The sequence below is a fragment of the Zootoca vivipara genome, chromosome 13 (genome assembly GCF_963506605.1).
Source record: "Zootoca vivipara chromosome 13, rZooViv1.1, whole genome shotgun sequence".
NCBI lineage: Eukaryota > Metazoa > Chordata > Lepidosauria > Squamata > Lacertidae > Zootoca > Zootoca vivipara.
Genome location: NC_083288.1, coordinates 26,187,538 through 26,207,250, shown reverse-complemented (window position 1 = coordinate 26,207,250; position 19,713 = coordinate 26,187,538). Strand labels below are relative to the sequence as shown.

Genomic DNA, 19,713 nt, shown 5'->3' with positions numbered 1-19,713 from the left:
TACATATATTTGACAGGTTAGGGACCTTCCCTTTTGCTATGGTGATAACCTTTTACCCCATTATTCAGTATAGGGCAGTTGGCAGAAACATGTAACATCTCTTTGTGAATCTCTATCCTAGGCTATTTGAAAATCTCAAAATAGTAAAAATCCACCCAGTTAGACTTCGCTGGTCGAAACTAAGACAGACCTCAGCTGGTAATATTACAAGAAAAGAAAAGTAAAAAAAAAGGGGTGGGGGTGGGGAATACAACCTGTGGGGAGGATGTGCATTCTATGTCTCTGCACTTGTACAATTAAAGCAGTATTGTACCACTTTTTACAGTTATGGCTTCTCCCAAAGAACCCTGGGTAGTTTGTAAATGGTGTTGAGAGTTGATAGGATGAAAAATTCCTATTCCCTTCACGGAGCTACAATTCCCAGAGTTCTTTGGGAAGAGGAATTGAATGTGAAACCACTATGACACCGGTAGCTCTGCGGGGGAAGAATAACAGTTTTCAGCACCCTTGACAAACAAAAGTTGCCGGGAAGGAGGGAAGCAATGATTTTTTAAAGTGGTATGCTTTAAATATATAGCGCAAATGGGGCCCCTGTTGAAATATTCCTTCAAGTGGACACTTTCTTGGCTTTGCGATATGATTACAAACTGGAGGTGCCCAAGGGACAAGCAATTAAAACCTTACCAGTACTAGTTTGCAAACATTCTTACCCTGGAGACCTGAGCGCAACGGCATAGCGTGACCACATCCAGGAAGGAGAATATTCTGTTAACAAACACATACATACAAATAACTAAACATTGGGTCATGCACATGAGATTCTCCTCCCAAATTGTTTAGCAATAATTGGCATATTTGGTCTTGTAGCCTGTTTCCAGTGCCTGGGCTCAGCCCTGAAAAATTAAAAGTGGAATAGGATTTAACATTTGACCAGTCAAAAAATATGTAGCGATTTGACCAGTCAAATACCTAAAGCACTCATCTACTAGAACGGTAACAAAGATTTGATTCTTGGAATAACAGCAAATAATCAAATATGTGTTGTTTCTCTATTAGGGTTAATTCCTTATTATATGACAACTAGAATTAAGAGACACACTTACTACAAACAGCAAAATCACTTTACTGTTTAAAATAATGGCAATGAATTCTATCACACTATTTCACACATTATGTCTAATAGCAATATTTATGAGCTCAAACAATCCTTGTCAATACTGACACGTTTTGTTAAAAATGCAGTTAAATTAAAAAAGTAAAGTAAAACTAATAAAAAAATAGTAGTATGAACACCACATAGCAAGAATAAAACAGAGATTTTAAATGTGGTTGGGGATGAAAAGAGAGGCAGACAGAGATATGATGTACTCAGACCCTTGCAGGACTCTTGCCTTTATCACTGAATGGCACTTGGATGCAACTAAAATGTAGGCTGTCTTTGTGGAACACTTGACTGTATTGAGTTTTCAGCAAGCACTGCCCATCCATTTTCAAATACATCTTCTCTGTTTAAGGGCTAGCCACTCTTAAATTTGAAAGTGGAAAAATCTCAGGAAACTGGAACCCATTCTGCACCTTTTCTGTGCTCCTGCAGTGCTATGGCACACGAACAGCCCTTCCTTTAATCTCTTAAAACGCTATGCAGCATTTACGATACAGACCACAACTGCAACACGTTGGTAACACTACTTCCTTTTGAACGCATTCCTTTTTTCTGGGATTTATATCTGCATCTTCTCTCCCTAAATCAGGCATCCCCAAACTTTGGCCCTCCAGATGTTTTGGACTACAATTCCCATAATCCCTGACCACTGGTCCTGTTAGCAAGAGATCATGGGAGTTGTAGGCCAAAACATCTGGAGGGCCAAAGTTTGGGGATGCCTGCCCTAAATGCACCTGGATACAGTACTAGAAATCTATCCTACACCTAATCCCTCAGAAAAGCTTCAACAAGTATGAAAATCGAGAAACAGCAAGGATGCTCTAGTCATTAATTTAAATGCATCCGTATGCTCTCAGGTGGTTTATGATAGGGTTCATTTGCGTTGTATCTCCAGGGATAGGCAGATCTCTTTGGGTTAAGAAATCCATGCAAACTTTCCAAGGATATTTCAAGGACTAAAAACAGCACTGAAAGCTGCCTAAAAGCTCAGTAGGAATGCCCTTTTAGGCAAGCTAGAGCAGCTTAGAGACTCTGCAGGCATTGTTTAGTTACACACCCCAGAGCTGCAATGAACTGATGACGATGAGGATGCAGCTTCTTCTTGCCAACAGTGAGGTTGGAATTCCTCAGAGCATTCCTCAGCTAGAACAGGATTCCACAACTCCATATTCCATGAACCTGGCAAAACCATTGTGCATTTGCATAATTCTTTCCTTTCCTTTTCTTTTGAATTTTAACTTTCAATGCAAAATTACAACAAAAATTACAAACATAAAATACAAACAAGCAAGCAAGCAAGCAAGCAAACAAACAAACAAACACAAAGCAAAACAAACAGAAACAAAAAAGAAAAAACCTACAAAGAAAACCATGCCATCATAATAATCTTTACGTTCATATATACATATTGACTTCCTTCGTCTGTTTTGAGACCTCAAAATTTTTAATCTTTCTGAATTGTTGTGTCTAATGTAAATTACCTCTATCTTTATACCTTTTGCATCGTTTTTCAATTTCTTTAGCTCCGCAAAACTTCACTCATTACATACCGATATACTTACTCCAGAACAATGTTTTTTCATATATTCTTTAACACAATCCCATTCTTTTGCTAATTTTTGGTCCGACTGACCCCTTAAGCATGGTGTGAATCTTGCCAAATTTATATATTCACAAAGTTTAATTTGCCATACTTTTATTGATGGGATTTCCCCCCCTTTCCAGTTTTTTGCTATGAGCATACTGGCAGCTGTTGCCGCATAGAGGAATACTTCCCTTTGATTGCCAGGAATATTGTTTGTAATTATACCTAAAAGGAATGCCTCCAGTTTTTTACTAAAAGATATTTTAAACATCTTTTTGATTTCTTCATATATTTCATTCCAAAAAAATTTAATAGGTCGGCATTCCCACCACATGTGAAACATTGTTCCTATTTCTTTCTTGCATCTCCAACAGGTATTTGATTTTGATTTATAAATTTTTGCCAATTTTATCGGAGTTAAGTACCATTGGTACATCATTTTCATCAAATTTCCTCTGATTGTACAACATGCCGTAAATTTAATATCACATTTCCATAATTTCTCCCAATGATCCAGCTGAATTGTGTAACCTATATCACATGCCCATTTAATCAGAACTTCTTTTACTTCTTCATCCTTTAACTCCCATTCTAATAATAGATTATACATTTTGGATATACTCTTTTTCAAATTTTGTAGCAATGCTTTTTGTAATTTTGATTCTTCTTTTTCAAATCCTATTATTTTGTCCTGATTAAATATTTGGGCAATTTGGTGATATTGTAGCCATGTGGTGCAATATTGCGTCACCTCTTTGTATGGTCTTAATTTTAATTGGCCTTGTTCCTCCTTACCCAGACCTTATATAACAAATGATTACATGACTTAGAAATTCTTTATGCACCGCCACTTTGCTGTAACTTTGATAGGCATGCCAGCCATATTTGTTGTTCCATCCCTCTAAGTCTAAAATATCATTATTATCTAGTGTAATCCAATCTCTGATCCAACTAAAACATGCAGCATCATAATATATTCTCAGGTCTGGAAGTCCAAAGCCACCCCACTCTTTTATGTCTGTTAATAATTTATGTTTGATCCGTGGCTTTTTACCTTGCCAAATAAATTTTATTAGGTCCGATTTCCATTTTTTAAAACATTCTTCTTTACCTATTATGGGGATCATTTGAAAAAGGAACAGGAGTTTTTAGTAAGATATTCATTTTAATAGCCGAAATCCTACCCCAAAGTGTTAAATTCAATCTTGTCCAAATTTCCATTTCTCTTTTTATTTCTTCCCAATTTTTTATAATTATCTTTTAACAAATTTATATTTTTCATTGTTATTTGAATTCATAAATATTTACCGTATATGCTGGCGTATAAGGCGACTGGGCGTATAAGACGACCCCTTACTTTTCAAGTTAAAATATAGAATTTGGGATGTACTCCAGCCCTTTTTTGGCGGGGAGGGGAGGGGAGGCTGTCTTCTCCAGCACTCAAGTCTGCAGCCGGGGAAATGGTGGTTTGTTTGTTTGTTTGTTTGCTTAGTTATTGAGAGGGGGAAAGAAGCCAGAGAGAGGAGAGATAGAGAAGCAGAGAAATCGAGCAAAAGGGGGGAAAGAAACCATAGAGAGGATAGCGATAGAGGGGCAGAGACATCGGAGGCTCACACAGCCAGCGAAAGACGCTGAGCAGCATTGAAAGAGAGAGCGGAGAGAGAGACAACGAGGCTGGCTCAGTGAGCAAAAGGGGAATAGAAGCCAGGGAGAGGGAGAGGGAGAGGGAGAGGGAGAGGAGAGGGAGGCAGAGAAATCGAGCAAAAGGGGGGAAAGAAACCATAGAGAGGATAGCGATAGAGGGGCAGAGACATCGGAGGCTCACACAGCCAGCGAAAGACGCTGAGCAGCAGTGAAAGAGAGAGCGGAGAGAGAGAGAGAGAGACGGAGAGATCCCTTTGCTTTGCGCTGACAAAAAGAGAAGAGGCAGCAGCTTGACACCAATGAAATACACAAAACTGTATCTCTGCGCTGATCCAGGTGACAAAGCCATGAGGGAGCCATTCTCCCTGGCGGGGAGCAGCCCCCTCCCGAGCACGCTTCTTTGCGTTCATATGGTCACTGCATACAGTGGGGATGCGGCCGTTTTTGAGCTCCCCCCACCGTATGCGGTGACCGCAGATTCTTGGACCCAGCGTATAAGACGGGCCCCCAACTTTTGAAAAAAATTTCCTGGGTTCAAAAGCCGTCTAATACGCCAGTATATACGGTAACTTTTTTTTTTACAATTTGTAGTTAAATTTTTTCTACCAGTTCTCCTGATCTCCCATGTTTTTAACCATAAGTCTCATTTTCTCCTTATTCAAAGCAAAACCTGAAACCTTTCCAAAGTTTTCCAATTTTTCTATAGCCTTGGCGATGCTTTCTTTTGGGTTTTCGACCATTAGCAATAAATCATCCTCAAAGTGCATTTACATGATTCTTTTTGTGCTCTCCATCAAAATTATTCTCTGCTCACTCTTTCTGTAAAGCAGAAAAACGCTTCACATCACTAGTAAGTTAGTGAAGGGGAGGGGCAGTGATGAGAATCACAAAGATACAAAAAAAGAAGATAATAATATATTTTACTGGATCACCACCTTGATGTGAAATACATGCAAGTTTTTGATTTACACAGACTACATCAGGATGAATGAAGTGGTTAAGAAAGGGTGGGAAGCTGTTCTAGATATTGACTTAACCCTGGGCATGAATATTATCTAGAAGAAATGAAAGATCTTTTTACTGAGGTACAGTCACGTTCGTTATTAATATTTATACACCAAAGAACTTGGAATCTACACACTGGGGGGTGGGGGGTGGGAAACATATCCACTCCTTTGTCCCATTATCACCTTCTAGACTGGGAGTACTCTACTGCATATATAAACTGTGTGTTTCCAAACCAGAGTAGGATAGGCAAACAGAAAGTAACTCTCAGGCCTTATCCGACAGCTTTCCCCTTTCCCAGTATCCAGAAACCGCCCCACTGCCAAATATAGCAATCTTGGAGGAGGGTTAGACTTGGCAGGATGTGTGTCACGAGGTTTTAAAACTCAGCTCTCTATGAACCTTTCTTTACTTCTCACTCTTCAGAAATTTCCTCTCCATGCATTTATATGCAACAAAGCATGCAAGCATTATAACACAACATTGGAAGGTTTTAGGATTGTGAGAAAGAAAGCAAAAAAGATGCATTTTTGTACTGTGGATAAGTCCTCCACAGCAATTTCTCAAATGTGAAAGTGCTTTACTGGGTGCCCACCAGAGCTGAAGAATGAGTACCTCTACAAATGTTGCTAGACATTTTAATGTGAGATAAACTGTGGTTGCTAGGAAGCAGATTTTTAATAGGTGGCCAGTCAATATATATAGTAACAGTAATAATAATAATAATAATAATAATAATAATAATAATAATAATAATAATATAATTATTATTATTATTATTATTATTATTATTATTATTATTATTATTACTTATACCCTGTCCATCTGGCTGGGTTTCCCAGGCACTCTGGGAGACTTCCAACAAAATATTAAAATACAATAGTCCGTCAAACATTAAAAGCTTCCCTAAACAGGGCTGCCTTCAGATGTCTTCTAAAAGTCTGGTAGTTGTTTTTCTCTTTGACATCTGGTGGGAGGGCATTCCACAGGGCAGGTGCAAATACTGAGAAGGCCCTCTGCCTGGTTCCCTATAACTTGGCTTATCGCAGCGAGGCACTGGACTTTTAATATATTATTGCAAGCAAATATCGGGCCAGAGCAGGTTGTAAAGCCCCCAAACACAATGGTATATATTGTTTAATAAAACCTTCAGGGAGAAATTTGGTTTAAAAGTCATATGCTAAGAATGTAGCACTACCACCCCAATTACTGCCAAAAAACCCTAGGTTCCCATTTGGGTAGTGGCTTCTTCTAAACCACGTTGATCTACAAAAACCACCAATGAGAGCTAATTTTGAAAGTTGCAAGCATTTAATCATACCTACCTTTCACTGAGATATACAGTGGTACCTTGGTTTAAGAACAGCTTAGTTTATGAACAACTTGGATTAAGAACACTGCAAACCCAGAAGTATGGTAGGTGTTTTGGTTTGTGAACTTTGCCTTGGAAGCAGAACATGTTGAGTGTACTGTATTCCATTTGTAAAATGAGTCCCTTGCTGCTATGGGAAAGCACGCCTTGGTTTAAGAATGCTTTGGTTTAAGAATGGACGTCCAGAACGGATTAAGAGAAAACCCACCTCTATGTTGGCTTTGTGTGCTTGTGTGATCTCCCATCAGCAACACAAAGGCCGCCTTGCCATTAGCCATTTGCTCAGCTCTGCTTTTTAAGAGTAATACGATTTCAGTCCTTTGCAGGTTTAATTAACCTCCTGACCTCTGTTGCTTAATGCCTCTACTTAAATAGCTCACTTTAGGGGAGGGTGGAATATACTACAGTAAGTAGGAGAGAGATGGACTGATCAGCTCAGCTCCAAAGTGGCCCCAAGCCACAGTAGCGAGGAAGTACGCTTACTGATTTATAATTTCTTTTTTATACCGCTTAATAAAACTCTCTATGCAGTTTACAATAAAAACACATTAACACAAAAAATGCAAACATTATTCTATAAAATTACCCCCAAAACTTGCAAGAAAGCACTAAATGGAAAGAACCAGCATAACATCATACTAGACATCTGACAGTTTCAAGTGTTTTTTCCGTTAGTTTACACTGGGGCTTTTATTGTATTGGGTAATTGTTTTATTATAGTTATATTGTATTTAAACTTTTAGCATATTATTTAGCATTATTCACTGTGTTAGTGTTTTATATTTGTATGTACCGTGGTATTTTATGCACTGTGAGATGATTATTTTTATTGATTATACTTTAGTAATTATTCAATTATTCTCGAAGCTACGAACATGAGTTTGGCCAAACTGCGGGAGGAGGTGGTTGAAGGAATGGTTTTTACTAAACAATGCTGATGTGTTAGATCTGGAGGGTCATGATAATGCATTTGGTAGGCATGCATATTTATGGTATGACAAGGTTAAGGCCCATAAAGGCTTCAAAAATCATATAATTAGGAAATCATTGTTTAATGTATGGATAAGATATAAAGACTTGTTAGAAAGGAAAACTCCCAGATGGATTTCGCCTCTCGAGGCGAAGAAACCTAAAAGGACAAATATGGACGAGAACAGGCTGAAATACAATAAAAAAATTCCTTCAGTAGCACCTTAAAGACCAACTAAGTTTTTATTTTGGTATGAGCTTTCGTGTGCACATGCACACGAAAGCTCATACCAAAATAAAAACTTAGTTGGTCTTTAAGGTGCTACTGAAGGAATTTTTTTATTTTACTTCGATCCAGACCAACACGGCTACCTACCTGTAACCAGGCTGAAATACAGACATCTTGATTGAGGTGGGAAATCAATTTAAGTTAAAGCCATATGAACAATTTTTTTTTTACAATCTATTTTTATTAATTTTCCAATTAAAACACAACTATATCACATCCATTATTCCAAATTATACAAATCCATATCTATTAAGCCGAATATTATGCCAAATCTTATAAAATTTTGGAGTTCCCATGCTTCAAAAATTGGGGTTTTCTCGCAACTGTTTATTGCCGTCTTTGTTCTAAAGTCCAAATAATCATTCAAAATCCATGATAGTCACAATCTTCCCCTGCAGTCACTAAAATATTTTCTTCTTTCATCCAATTTTTCCACCGCCGCTGAAATAAGCATCAAACGAGATTTCCCATATATTCATTCTCCTGTGTGAGTTTTAATCAGTCCGGCCTCCCCATAAATCCCCATAAATCCTCTTTGTCTGGAGTGCTTTCCTCTTGCGCCGATCTTTCAACACAAAACAGCGCCATCTTAAAGAGCTCAAATCACTTTCGTTTTCTTCTCGACGTTATTTTGCAGACGATCATAGTAAAATTTACAGCTTTTCTGGGCATAGGCACAGCTGTCACATTATGTACAGACTCTTAATAAATTTATAGCTCTCCTTGCCCTATAGCTGAACTTAACTTCAGATCGCTGTTCAAATTCCAAGTGCGTCACACCTCATAAATCCAAACGCTTCCAGCCGCACTCCGATTGTCCAGTTGGAGGGGGGGCCCTCTCTTCAACAGTTTTACAACTTCTAACCATATAATATTGATAGTTTTATAAAGTCCAACTCACACAGTTAAGTTCCATTTCTCATTTGTTCCAAACAAACAGGACATCACGTCCGGGAAGGTATGATATAACTCGTAGAGTGTATGAAAAAAATAACAAAGACTCACTTCCCTTCTCGTGGGGTCCCAATCAATCTTTCTTGCCGATGATATACTCCCTCACTCCTCACACTCAGCAGCGAAAATTCCTTGGCAATAAACAGAGGTTCTGCCCTTCCTTTTTGAAGCGCGTCCATGAATTTAAGCCCAATTATCTTCTTTAATCATGGAGATCCCGCCACACAGGTAGGCGTCTGGGGAGTTCCGCTCCTCCATAAGTGCTTTCAGCCCTGGCCCCCCCACCCCTTGAACAGTCGGGGTGGGTTTAGGGGCATCCGCGGGCCTGCGGCCCCTCTCCGTAACCCCCGGAGAGGTGGGGAGGTTGCCATTTACTCCCCTAGCAACCGCCAAGTTCCTTATGAAGGTCGGAGGGATGGAAAAAGGGTCAGCCATTCCTGCAGGCGGAACCGGAACTCTAAAGCCATATGAACAATTGAAGGAGAAGATAAGTGATTGGTTTCAGTATGTACAGATAAATGAAGCATTTAAAATAGATAAAAAAGTTGGATTTCAAACAGAGAAATCAAAATTGGAAATAGAACTAATAGAGGCAAACAGTAAAAATTTGTCCAGAATGTATAATTTATTGTTAGAGTGGCATTTGAAGGATGAGCAAACAAAAACGGTTATGATTGAATGGGCCAAAGATTTGGGTCACAATGTTATGATGTCAGATTGGGAAAAGTTGTGGAAGAAGGGTATGAAATTCACGGCATGTACTGTATTGAAGGAGAATTTAATGAAAATGATGTATAGGTGGTATCTGACACCGGTTAAATTAGCGAAAATGTATCATAAGGGTGATAACAAGTGTTGGAAATGTAAAGAGGAAATAGGCTCATTCTATCATATGTGGTGGACATGCCCCAAGATAAAAGGCTTCTGGGAAATGATTTATAATGAAATGATATACAAAAATACATTTTTGAAAAAACCAGAGGCCTTTTTACTTGGAATAGTCGGGGAAGAAATCCCAAAAAAAGATGTCAACTTGTTTATGCACGCCACCACAGCTGCGAGGATTTTACTTGCGAGATACTGGAAGAAAGAAGAATTGCCCTCTCTACAAGAATGGCAAATGAAAATGTTGGACTTTATGGAATTAGCAGAATTGACAGGAAGACTCTGAGACCAGGCGGATGAGAGAATGGAGGAAGATTGGAAAAAATTCAAAGTATATTTAGGGAATTATTTCTGAGTAATAAAAGACTGACCATCTAGGGAAATACCGAAGTTAAGGCATTAGGGAAAAAAGGAAAAGATTATAAAGCAGGAAATTGAGTTATAAATATAAGATTGAGATTAAGATGAATTAAGAAAAATATGATGATGAATTTAAAAAGTAATGAGCTAGAAACTGTTACAGATGATTTTAAAATGAAAATCAGATAGAGGGGACTTGGGGAAGCAAAAGAGACAATGATTCAAAAGATGATATAAGATGAAATGTGTTTATTGTTTTTGTTGTTTTATATTTTTATGTTCTGTAGTGTTATATTGTTAATGTGTTATGTTTTTTAAAATGTTTTTATAAAATCTAATAATTTTTTTTTTATTTAAAGGAAGACAGGAGTGCCTGGCGTGCTATGGTCCATGGGGTCACGAAGAGTTGGACACGACTAAACAACAACAAATTATTCAATGGAATTGCTAAGAGTGAATTTTTGTTTAATTATTATTTGCTGGTATGTTGAGTTAATTTTACCGTGTACTATTATATTCTAATGTATTATTGCATACATTATGCAATAATACAGGTGGCGCTGTAGGTTAAACCACAGAGTCTAGGGCTTGCTGATCAGAAGGTTGGCGGTTCGAATCCCTGCAATAGGGTGAGCTCCCGTTGCTCGGTCCCAGCTCCTGCCCACCTAGCAGTTCGAAAGCACATCAAAGTGCAAGTAGATAAATAGGGACCGCTCCGGCGGGAAGGTAAATGGCGTTTCCGTGCGCTGCTCTGGTTCGCCAGAAGCAGCTTTGTCATGCTGGCCACATGACACGGAAGCTGTCTGCGGACAAACGTTGCCTCCCTCGGCCTATAGAGCGAGATGAGCGCCGCAACCCCAGAGTCGGACACGACTAGACCTGATGACCTGATGATCAGGGGCCCCTTTACCTTTTATTATTGCATATTACTTTATTTGATATTTTTATTGTAAAGTCCAATTTTTATCATGACTTTTTGTATTGGATCAGATTATTAAAAGGTGTGTGATCTTTGCTGTATACTTGGTTGTTGCAAAACCACAGTATAGAAAGGTGGTCTACAAATTAAAAGTGAAATGGAATGGAATGACATGACATGAAATGAAGGCAATGTGTAAACCAGTCCTTAAAGGTAAAGGTAAAGGGACCCCTGACCATTAGGTCCAGTCATGATAGACTCTGGGGTTGCGGCGCTCATCTTGCGTTATTGAGTCGAACGTTTGGGCACTGCAGCAGTTTTACGAATTGTTGCTGAGCAACTAGATGTGTCTCAACCTGCTGTGTTCCAGACCACAGCTTCTTTTTTTTTTTTCAATTTAAAAAATCAAGTTTATTAATCAATTTAAAACATAACATAGAACAGAGGCATAGACGGCAACAGTGTAAGACAAAAACATCCAATCTTATAAATCATGACCATTGCCTATATCTATGCATATCTATGCGAATAAAAAAATACCCCTTCCCCCTCCCCCCTCCCCTCTTTCTTTCTAAACCTTCCCTTACCATCATCCCTCCCTCCCCTCTGTTACCCTCTTTCCATATCGTACAATATGTATGTTATATATATATACAACAATTTCAGAACAAGAAGAGAGAGAGAAAGATCAATAAGAATCATCGAAACTATAAATGTTAACTCCTTCCTGCCATTTTCTAATGTATTCTTAAACTTATGCGAACGTACTACACCCAGTATATTTCTCTATTATACATGTCTAATACGTTCATTTTTCTTCATGCATCAAAAACCATATATATAATTCAATTTTTCTTTCCCCTTTCTTTCTGTTTAATCAATTATTACCAAATTCAGTGCACCTTTAGTATAGTTTTGAACGTATAATTTATATTTTATCCAATTTTCTGAGAAGTTTTTTTGCGATTTGCCTTTCAGGTTGTTTGTTAATAGGGCCATTTCTGCCAATTCTTGTAATTTACTCTGCCAATCCGTCAAAGTGGGGGCTTCAGTCTCCTTCCAGCTTTTTGCTATCAATAACCTAGCGGCTGCGGTTGCATATAAAAATAGTTCTTTCATTGCCGTTGGAATTTCGTTTCCAATTATACTTAAAATAAACGCTTCCGGCTTCTTAACAAAGGTTGTTCCTAGCATTTTCTTAATTTCCTCATAGATTTGGTTCCAAAATGTTTTGATCTTTTGGCAGGCCCACCACATGTGAAAAAGGTCACCCTTGTTTGCCCCACACCTCCAACAGGTGCTTGATGCATTTTTATATATTTTTGATAGTCTATAAGGGGTCAAGTACCACCGATGCTGGACTTTGAGCATGTTTTCTTTAATAGTATAACTCGCTGTAAAATTCATGTTAACCCTCCATAGTTGTTCCCAGTCTGCCAACATAATGGGTCGCCCAATATCTTGCGCCCACTTTATCATATTGCTTTTTACAGCCTCCTCCATTACGTGGTAATCCAGTAATAATTTGTACATTTTTGATATAATTTTGTTATTATTATTTATTAAGTTGACTTCTAATTTTGATGGTTTTTTCTCGAATCCTAATTTCTTATCCTTTATGAATAAGTTATAAATTTGATGGTACTCCAACCATGTTGTGAAATATTTTTTAACTTCTTCATATTTTTTAATTGTTATTTGCTCATCCTTTTCTATTAATATGTTGTTATATGTTGTCCAGCATCCGTTCATGTTTCTTTTCTTGACCGCTGTTGCTTCCGTTGGGGATATCCATTTTGGGGTTTTTGGTTCTAAGTATTTTTTATATTTCCCCCATGTTTTTAGTAAAGGATATCTTATTATATGATTATTAAATCCTGTGTGGGACTTGCATTTCTCATAATTTAGGTAGGCATGCCACCCAAATCGGGTGTCATGCCCCTCCAAATCTAAAAGTTCTGTATTTTTCAGAATGAACCATTCCTTTAACCATACGAAGCACACCGCCTCAAAATAAATTTTTAGATCCGGGAGCCCGAACCCCCCCCTTTCCTTAGTATCGATTAATACTTTATGCTTTAGTCTGGGTCTTTTCCCGGACCATATAAATCTTGATAATTCTTTTTGCCAATTATCTAAAAATTCTAATTTTCGTATGATTGGAATTGTTTGAAATAAGAAGAGTAATTTTGGTAACACATTTAATTTAATTGCAGATATGCGCCCCAGAAAGGAGAGGTGAAGTCTATTCCACAGTTCTAAATCCTTTTTTATTTCCCCCCAAGTTTTCCGATAATTATCTTCAAATAGGTTTAAGTTTTTTGGAGTGATCCAGATCCCCAGATATTTTATTTTCGAATATATCTTTAAATTTGTTGCTTTTTCTATATTCAATTGTTCTTCCTTTGATAAATTTTTAATAGCTTTGTTTTTCCTAAATTTAATTTAAATCCCGAGACTTTCCCATACTCTTTCATTACTTCTAATACTTTATTCAAGCTTTCTTTAGGCTGTTCCGTAGTAATTATAATGTCATCTGCGAATGATTTAATCTTATATTTATTTTTCCCTAAAATTATCCCTTTAATCTCTTCTTCATTTCTTATTTTTTGACATAATACTTCCAGGGCTAATATAAAAATTAGTGGGGATAGTGGACACCCCTGTCTTACTCCTTTGTTAATTTCGCATTTTTGAGACACCCTTCCGTTTATTATGATTTTTGCTGTTTGTTTTGTATATATTGCTTTGATGTTGTTATTGTACTGTTCTCCAAATTCCATATGGTGCATTAATTCTTTCATAAATTTCCAGGAGACCCTGTCGAAGGCCTTTTCGGCATCGACCGCCATTAAGGCAGCCGGTTTCTCTATCCGCAAATCTAAATATTCCAATATATTGATTATATTTCTTGTGTTATTATAGATATGTCTCCCTGGTAAGAAGCCTGATTGGTCCCTGTGTATTAATTCATTGAGGACCTTTTTGGTCCTCTCTGCCAGTATACTCGTATACAGCTTGTAGTCATTATTTAGAAGAGCTATAGGTCTATAATTAGAAATATCTAAAATATCTTTCCCTTGTTTAGGTATAATTGTAATGTAGCTTTCTTTCCAAGAGTTTGGCATTTTCCCTTTTTGTTGTATGTTATTCATTACATTTTTCAAAGGCTCTATCAATACCTCCTCTAATTTTTTATAATAAAGTGATGACAAACCATCTGGGCCTGGAGATTTTCCTACTTTTGTATTTTTTATAGCCATTTGAATTTCCCGTGTAGTAATTGGGGCGTTTAGTATTTCTCTCTGTTCTTTTTTTAGTTTTGGGAGCCCATTTTGCTCTAGATAATGTCTTATCTCTTCTAAAGTTTCTTTCTCTTCCTTATATAATTCATTATAGAATTCACCAAAGCATTTTTCAATTTCTTTAGGGTCATTTATAATTTCCCCATTATTTTTTAATTTATTTATTATTCTTTCATTCTCTTTTTTTTTCAGTTGCCATGCCAAGATCTTTCCAGGCTTATTGGCTCCTTCAAAATATCTTTGTTTCATTAGTTTTAGTTTCCACTCCATTTCCTCACTTAATAACATTGAATATTGGGATTGGAGTAATTTGATGTTTCTCTTTAACTCTACGCTATCTGGTTTATTATAAAGGTCCTTTTCATTTTTTCTAATTTGTTCTATTACCTCTTGTTTCTTTTTTTCTTTTTCTTTTCTCTGAATTGTGTTTTGTTGTATAAAGTACCCTCTTAATACAGCCTTGCTGGCATCCCAAACAGTTTCTATATCCACTTCTTCTGACATGTTAAGTTTAAAATATTCTTTTAGTGTTTCTTTTGCTTTTTGTATAATCTGTTCATTTTTTAGGAGAAATTCATTTAGCCTCCATCTTGTTGGAGCTTCCCTATTCCCTTTTAGCCAGACCATAACTGCGTTGTGGTCTGAAAGCGTTTTTGGTTGAATTTCGGCTTTAAAGATTTTTAAGGTCAGTTCTTTTGTTACCCAGATGGTGTCTATTCTTCCTGCTGAATTTTTCGGATAAGAAAAGAAGGTATATTCTCTTTGAAATGGATTTTTACTTCTCCATGCATCCTCTAAACCAAAAGTTTCTATTAGCTTGAAGAAAGTATTTGGTAATTTCATTTGTTTTTTTTCCCCGGTTTTAACTGATCGATCTAGCTCTGGTGCTGTCACTCCATTTTGATCCCCTAATAAAATTATTTTTTCACCCACATTTTCTATTAATTTAGTCTCCAAATTTTGATAGAATTCACTTTTCCTTTCATTTGGGGCATATATTCCAATCACGATTATTTTTTCTCCTTGAACTGTCACCTCTATTACAACTGTCCTACCTTGTGTGTCTTTATAGATCAATTTTGGTTCTAATTTTTGTTTAGCGTAAATTACTACTCCTCTTTTCTTATTTTTGTCCGAGGAAACAAAGTCCATACCTAATTTCTTATTGGACAGAATTCTTACATGATTTTCTGCCACATGTGTTTCCTGAAGGCATATTAAATCGAGTTTTTGTTTCAAAAGCACATGTTCTACTTTATTTCTTTTAGTTTTTTCATTTAAACCATTAACGTTCCAGGTGACTATTTTTAAATCCATTGTTGCTTTATTGATTGGGTATTTGCAGAGTCTTTAAAAAAACATTTGCTTTATTACAAGTAAAATACAATAATTCTATTATCTTTAAATCTTTCCGGTTGTCTTATTCTATTCTTCCTCTTTCTCTGAGAGGTTTTCTCCTCCTCCGCCCTTCCGCCCAATTGTCTTTTCCCTCCTAGCTTATCTTTATATGTTCGCCAAAAACTTGTCAGCATCATCCCAAGTATTGAAATTTCGTCTCTTCCCTTTGTAAAAAAAGGATATTCCCTCTGGGAATCTCCATCTATGGACTATTGAATTCTCTCTTAATGCTTCCACCAATGGCTTATATTTGTCTCTTTTTTTCAACAGCCTAACTGGGAAGATTTTATGAATTATAATTTCTACCCCTTGGATCTTTAATTTTTTCTTGCTGCAAGTCTGTAAGACTAAATCTCTAGTTTCAATGTTTCTAAATGTTACTAGACATATCCCCTGGCCATTTGTTTGCTCTAGCAAGGGCTAATTTTGATCTATACACTCTTTCAATGTTTTGTGTCATTTCCTGCTGGTTCTTTTTCCCAACCATTTTGCTAGTTCTGAAATTATTTTCTGTTCTATCTGCTCATCTTGATCTTCTGGCACTGATCTAAACCTTAACTCCTTCTCCCTTCTGTGCATTTCAATCATTGCAATAGCACTCCAGAACAGCTTCATGTGTGTTTTTCATTTCTGTTAATTCTTTCTTTGCCTTATCTGTCTCTCCCTTCCGCTCTCTACTTTCTTTCTGAATTTTCCTTACCCCTTCCTCTAGAGTTGTCGTCTTACCCTTTAAGTCTTGAACCGCTTGTGTCACCTCCAAATTTTTTTCCTTTAGGTCATTTACATTAACTGTCAAATCCGCCACCCTCTTAATATTTTCCTCCATTTTTATGCCCATACTGTCCAGTTTTTGATCAGTACTCTTTGCCTTTTCATTCAATTCTTCTATCTTCTTTCCCATCATGTCCAATTTTTGATCGGTGGACTTGGCGTTGTCACTCAGTTCTTTCCTCATTTCTGATAAGTCTTTTTTCAAACCCAGTATTAATTCCTTCATATCTACATTCATTTCAAATTCCTATGTTGAGTTTCTTCTGGTGCTGCTTAAACTGGTTGTTGTTGTAGTTGGGTTTGTTGATTTCTTGTTTATATTGGGCATATCAAGCCCTAGTCTTCTATTGTAGAGTAAAATCTTCGAAAGATCTTAGTTTTTTTCCCCTTCCTATAGGTGGCGGTGTTGTCTCACAATTCCTTCTTTAACCTTTCCCTTCTAGAGCGTTCTCTTCCTCTGAGGCTATACACTCAATGTCTGTAATTATTGAAACTTCTTAGAGTCACGGAAGTCTGGTTTCAATAAGTCAGCAGGTTTTCAACTCTCCTTTCTGGCAAGCTTTGAGTCCTTTTTTTATTTTTTTAGCCTGGGGACTGTCGCCAAGTTATTGTTTTTATTCAATTTTTTGCCACATGGAAACTCAATTTTTTTTATTTTTTTTTAACAATTAGCAGTTTGGAGCATATCTTTTCATCCCGTTTTATCTTGCTTGGGGCTTCGGGCGGTGGTGAGTTTGTTGGTGATTTCACATAATTTTCACCCCTTTTTTCCTTTTTAATTCTCTTGTCTTCTTCCCCAATTCACACTTATTTTAGTGTTCAATTCAATAGTCAATTTACAATTTACATATCCAGTAAAACTTTCCAATCCTCAGATCCAGTTCATAAATCAATGTTGTTGTTAATTTTTCCTGTATTTATTGCATCAATCAGCTGCACCGTTGGCATTTATTTCCTTAAGGTTGGGAATTTGATGCAGTTGTCTGAATACATCAGAATTGGCCCCCTCTTTTATTTTATTTCTTGTCTTCCCCGCTGTTTGTAGATTTTTTTCCCCAGGGCGGGGCTCCCTTCTGTTCTTTTCTGCTTTCTTCCGGTCTATTTGGAGCACTAAAGAGGCGTCTCTTAAAGATATATTCCCAAATATCCTTCACAGTGTCTCTTTATGTGCCTCTTTAGGATACAAAGTCTTTATATTTCTCAGATATAAAGTCTCTTACAGTTGTTTTACTGCAGAAGGGTGCACCAACCTTTTATGCAAGTCGCGGGTTTCTTCAGTCTCTCGGAGGCTTAGCCGCTTATACGCCTCAGTAAACAGGCTTTCTCAACGCGGGAGGGAGAAAGCTGCAGCCGGCGTCTGTGACTCCCCTCTGGACCTCGCGGTCCGTTGCGGGAGCCCTTCCAACGCCCGCGGCTTCTCTTGAGGCAGGGAGTCCCCCCTGAACCTCACTCAGGGTTTTGAAGCCTCAAAAACCCCGGTTTTGCCCCCGCGCTGAGTAACGCTCCCCCAGAGCTTCAACAGGGAGCGTCTGAAGCGGTCCGCGGCAACCCGGAAGTCCCCCCCCCCCAGACCACAGCTTCAAGAGACGTATATGAAGGTCAAAGTTGAGGTAAGAGCTCACACTTTCTCTCCAATGTTCTGGTTACAGGTAGGTAGCCGTGTTGGTCTGGATCGAAGTAAAATAAAAAAAAAATCCTTCAGTAGCACCTTAAAGACCAACTAAGTTTTTATTTTGGTATGAGCTTTCGTGTGCATGCACACTTCTTCAGATACAGTGAAATGGAAGTTTCCAGGCACTTATGTAGAGAAGGGGTGGGGAGGGGTGGGGATGGGGAGGGGGCATCACTCAGAAGGGTGGTGGAAATGGGTGATTGACTGACTGATAGCTGTTGATGACTGCAAACGACTGCAAATGGTTTTGCATGAAAAAGCAAGGGTTGAGATGGCTGAAGATCGCTTATCATGTATAATGAGATAAGAATCCGATATCTCTTCAATCTCCCAGGACATTCTATACTAGATCTCAAAGTAGCTGTCTTACTACAAAAGAATTTCAGAAATAGACTGGAAAGAGAAGTTGCTGAATTGCAACTTATCACCAAGCTCAAAACCATGGAGGGACCTGGTTTGAACAGAGATATCGGATTCTTATCTCATTATACATGATAAGCGATCTTCAGCCATCTCAACCCTTGCTTTTTCATGCAAAACCATTTGCAGTCGTTTGCAGTCATCAACAGCTATCAGTCAGTCAATCACCCATTTCCACCACCCTTCTGAGTGATGCCCCCTCCCCATCCCCACCCCTCCCCACCCCTTCTCTACATAAGTGCCTGGAAACTTCCATTTCACTGTATCTGAAGAAGTGTGCATGCACACGAAAGCTCATACCAAAATAAAAACTTAGTTGGTCTTTAAGGTGCTACTGAAGGATTTTTTTTTATTTTACTTTCTCTCCAATGGCTCTAGATGTCAGAGTAATCTTTTTGTCCTTACCCATGGATAGAATCCAAAGGGGGAGAAAAGCAAATGTTGCACCCCAACTATCACTGGCTGATGAAGGGAATTATTTTAGTGGACAAGCATTTTCTAGTCCTAATTTTGTATATTTAACCGAGAGGGGGGAATAATTTCTGGGATTGCTAGCCAAACCACAAAGAGCTGCAGAAAGGTTCCATAAACCCTTGGTGTGTGCCAATACTTGCCCCTTCAAAATGAGCAATTTTACAAGCTGTCATAACTACAGCAACCCAGTAAAGGGAAGCTACAAACCCTTCAAAAATAAAGAACATATTAACTGAAACTAAAAATGGAAAAAGCAAAAACACCCTTGGCCTGGAATTCAAAGAAATCAAGGGGCTTTCCCAGTTTCCTGTTCTGATTATTACACCTCCTTATATCCTGCATTGGAGACTGAATGCTCTCCAAAGTTCCTGTCAGTTTTGAAAATGGCTTCTTGGGCACTGCAGGGAGCCATAATAGGAAAAACAGAGGCCAAGGAACAACTATACAGGAAGGAGCTCTTCATAGGGTGCATTGGATCATACATTTGAAACCAAGAGCACTGAACTTTCTAGCAATGACAACATAATGC

At 37.8% G+C, this 19,713-nt stretch overlaps 1 protein-coding gene across 3 annotated transcripts in view; it reads right to left on the bottom strand.

Moving 5' to 3' along the window:
• The window catches only part of FBXL20 (F-box and leucine rich repeat protein 20), an 88,420-nt gene that overhangs the window by 33,387 nt on the left and 35,320 nt on the right, over positions 1–19,713 (bottom strand). For 2 of the 3 annotated variants that reach the window (XM_035136440.2, XM_035136443.2), the window contains one exon: positions 711–765. In XM_035136440.2, coding sequence (XP_034992331.1) covers positions 711–765 — 55 coding nt within the window. Of the gene's footprint in view, positions 1–710; positions 2,342–19,713 lie in introns of all 3 variants that reach the window. The other variant, XM_060281509.1, reaches the window with a different exon arrangement.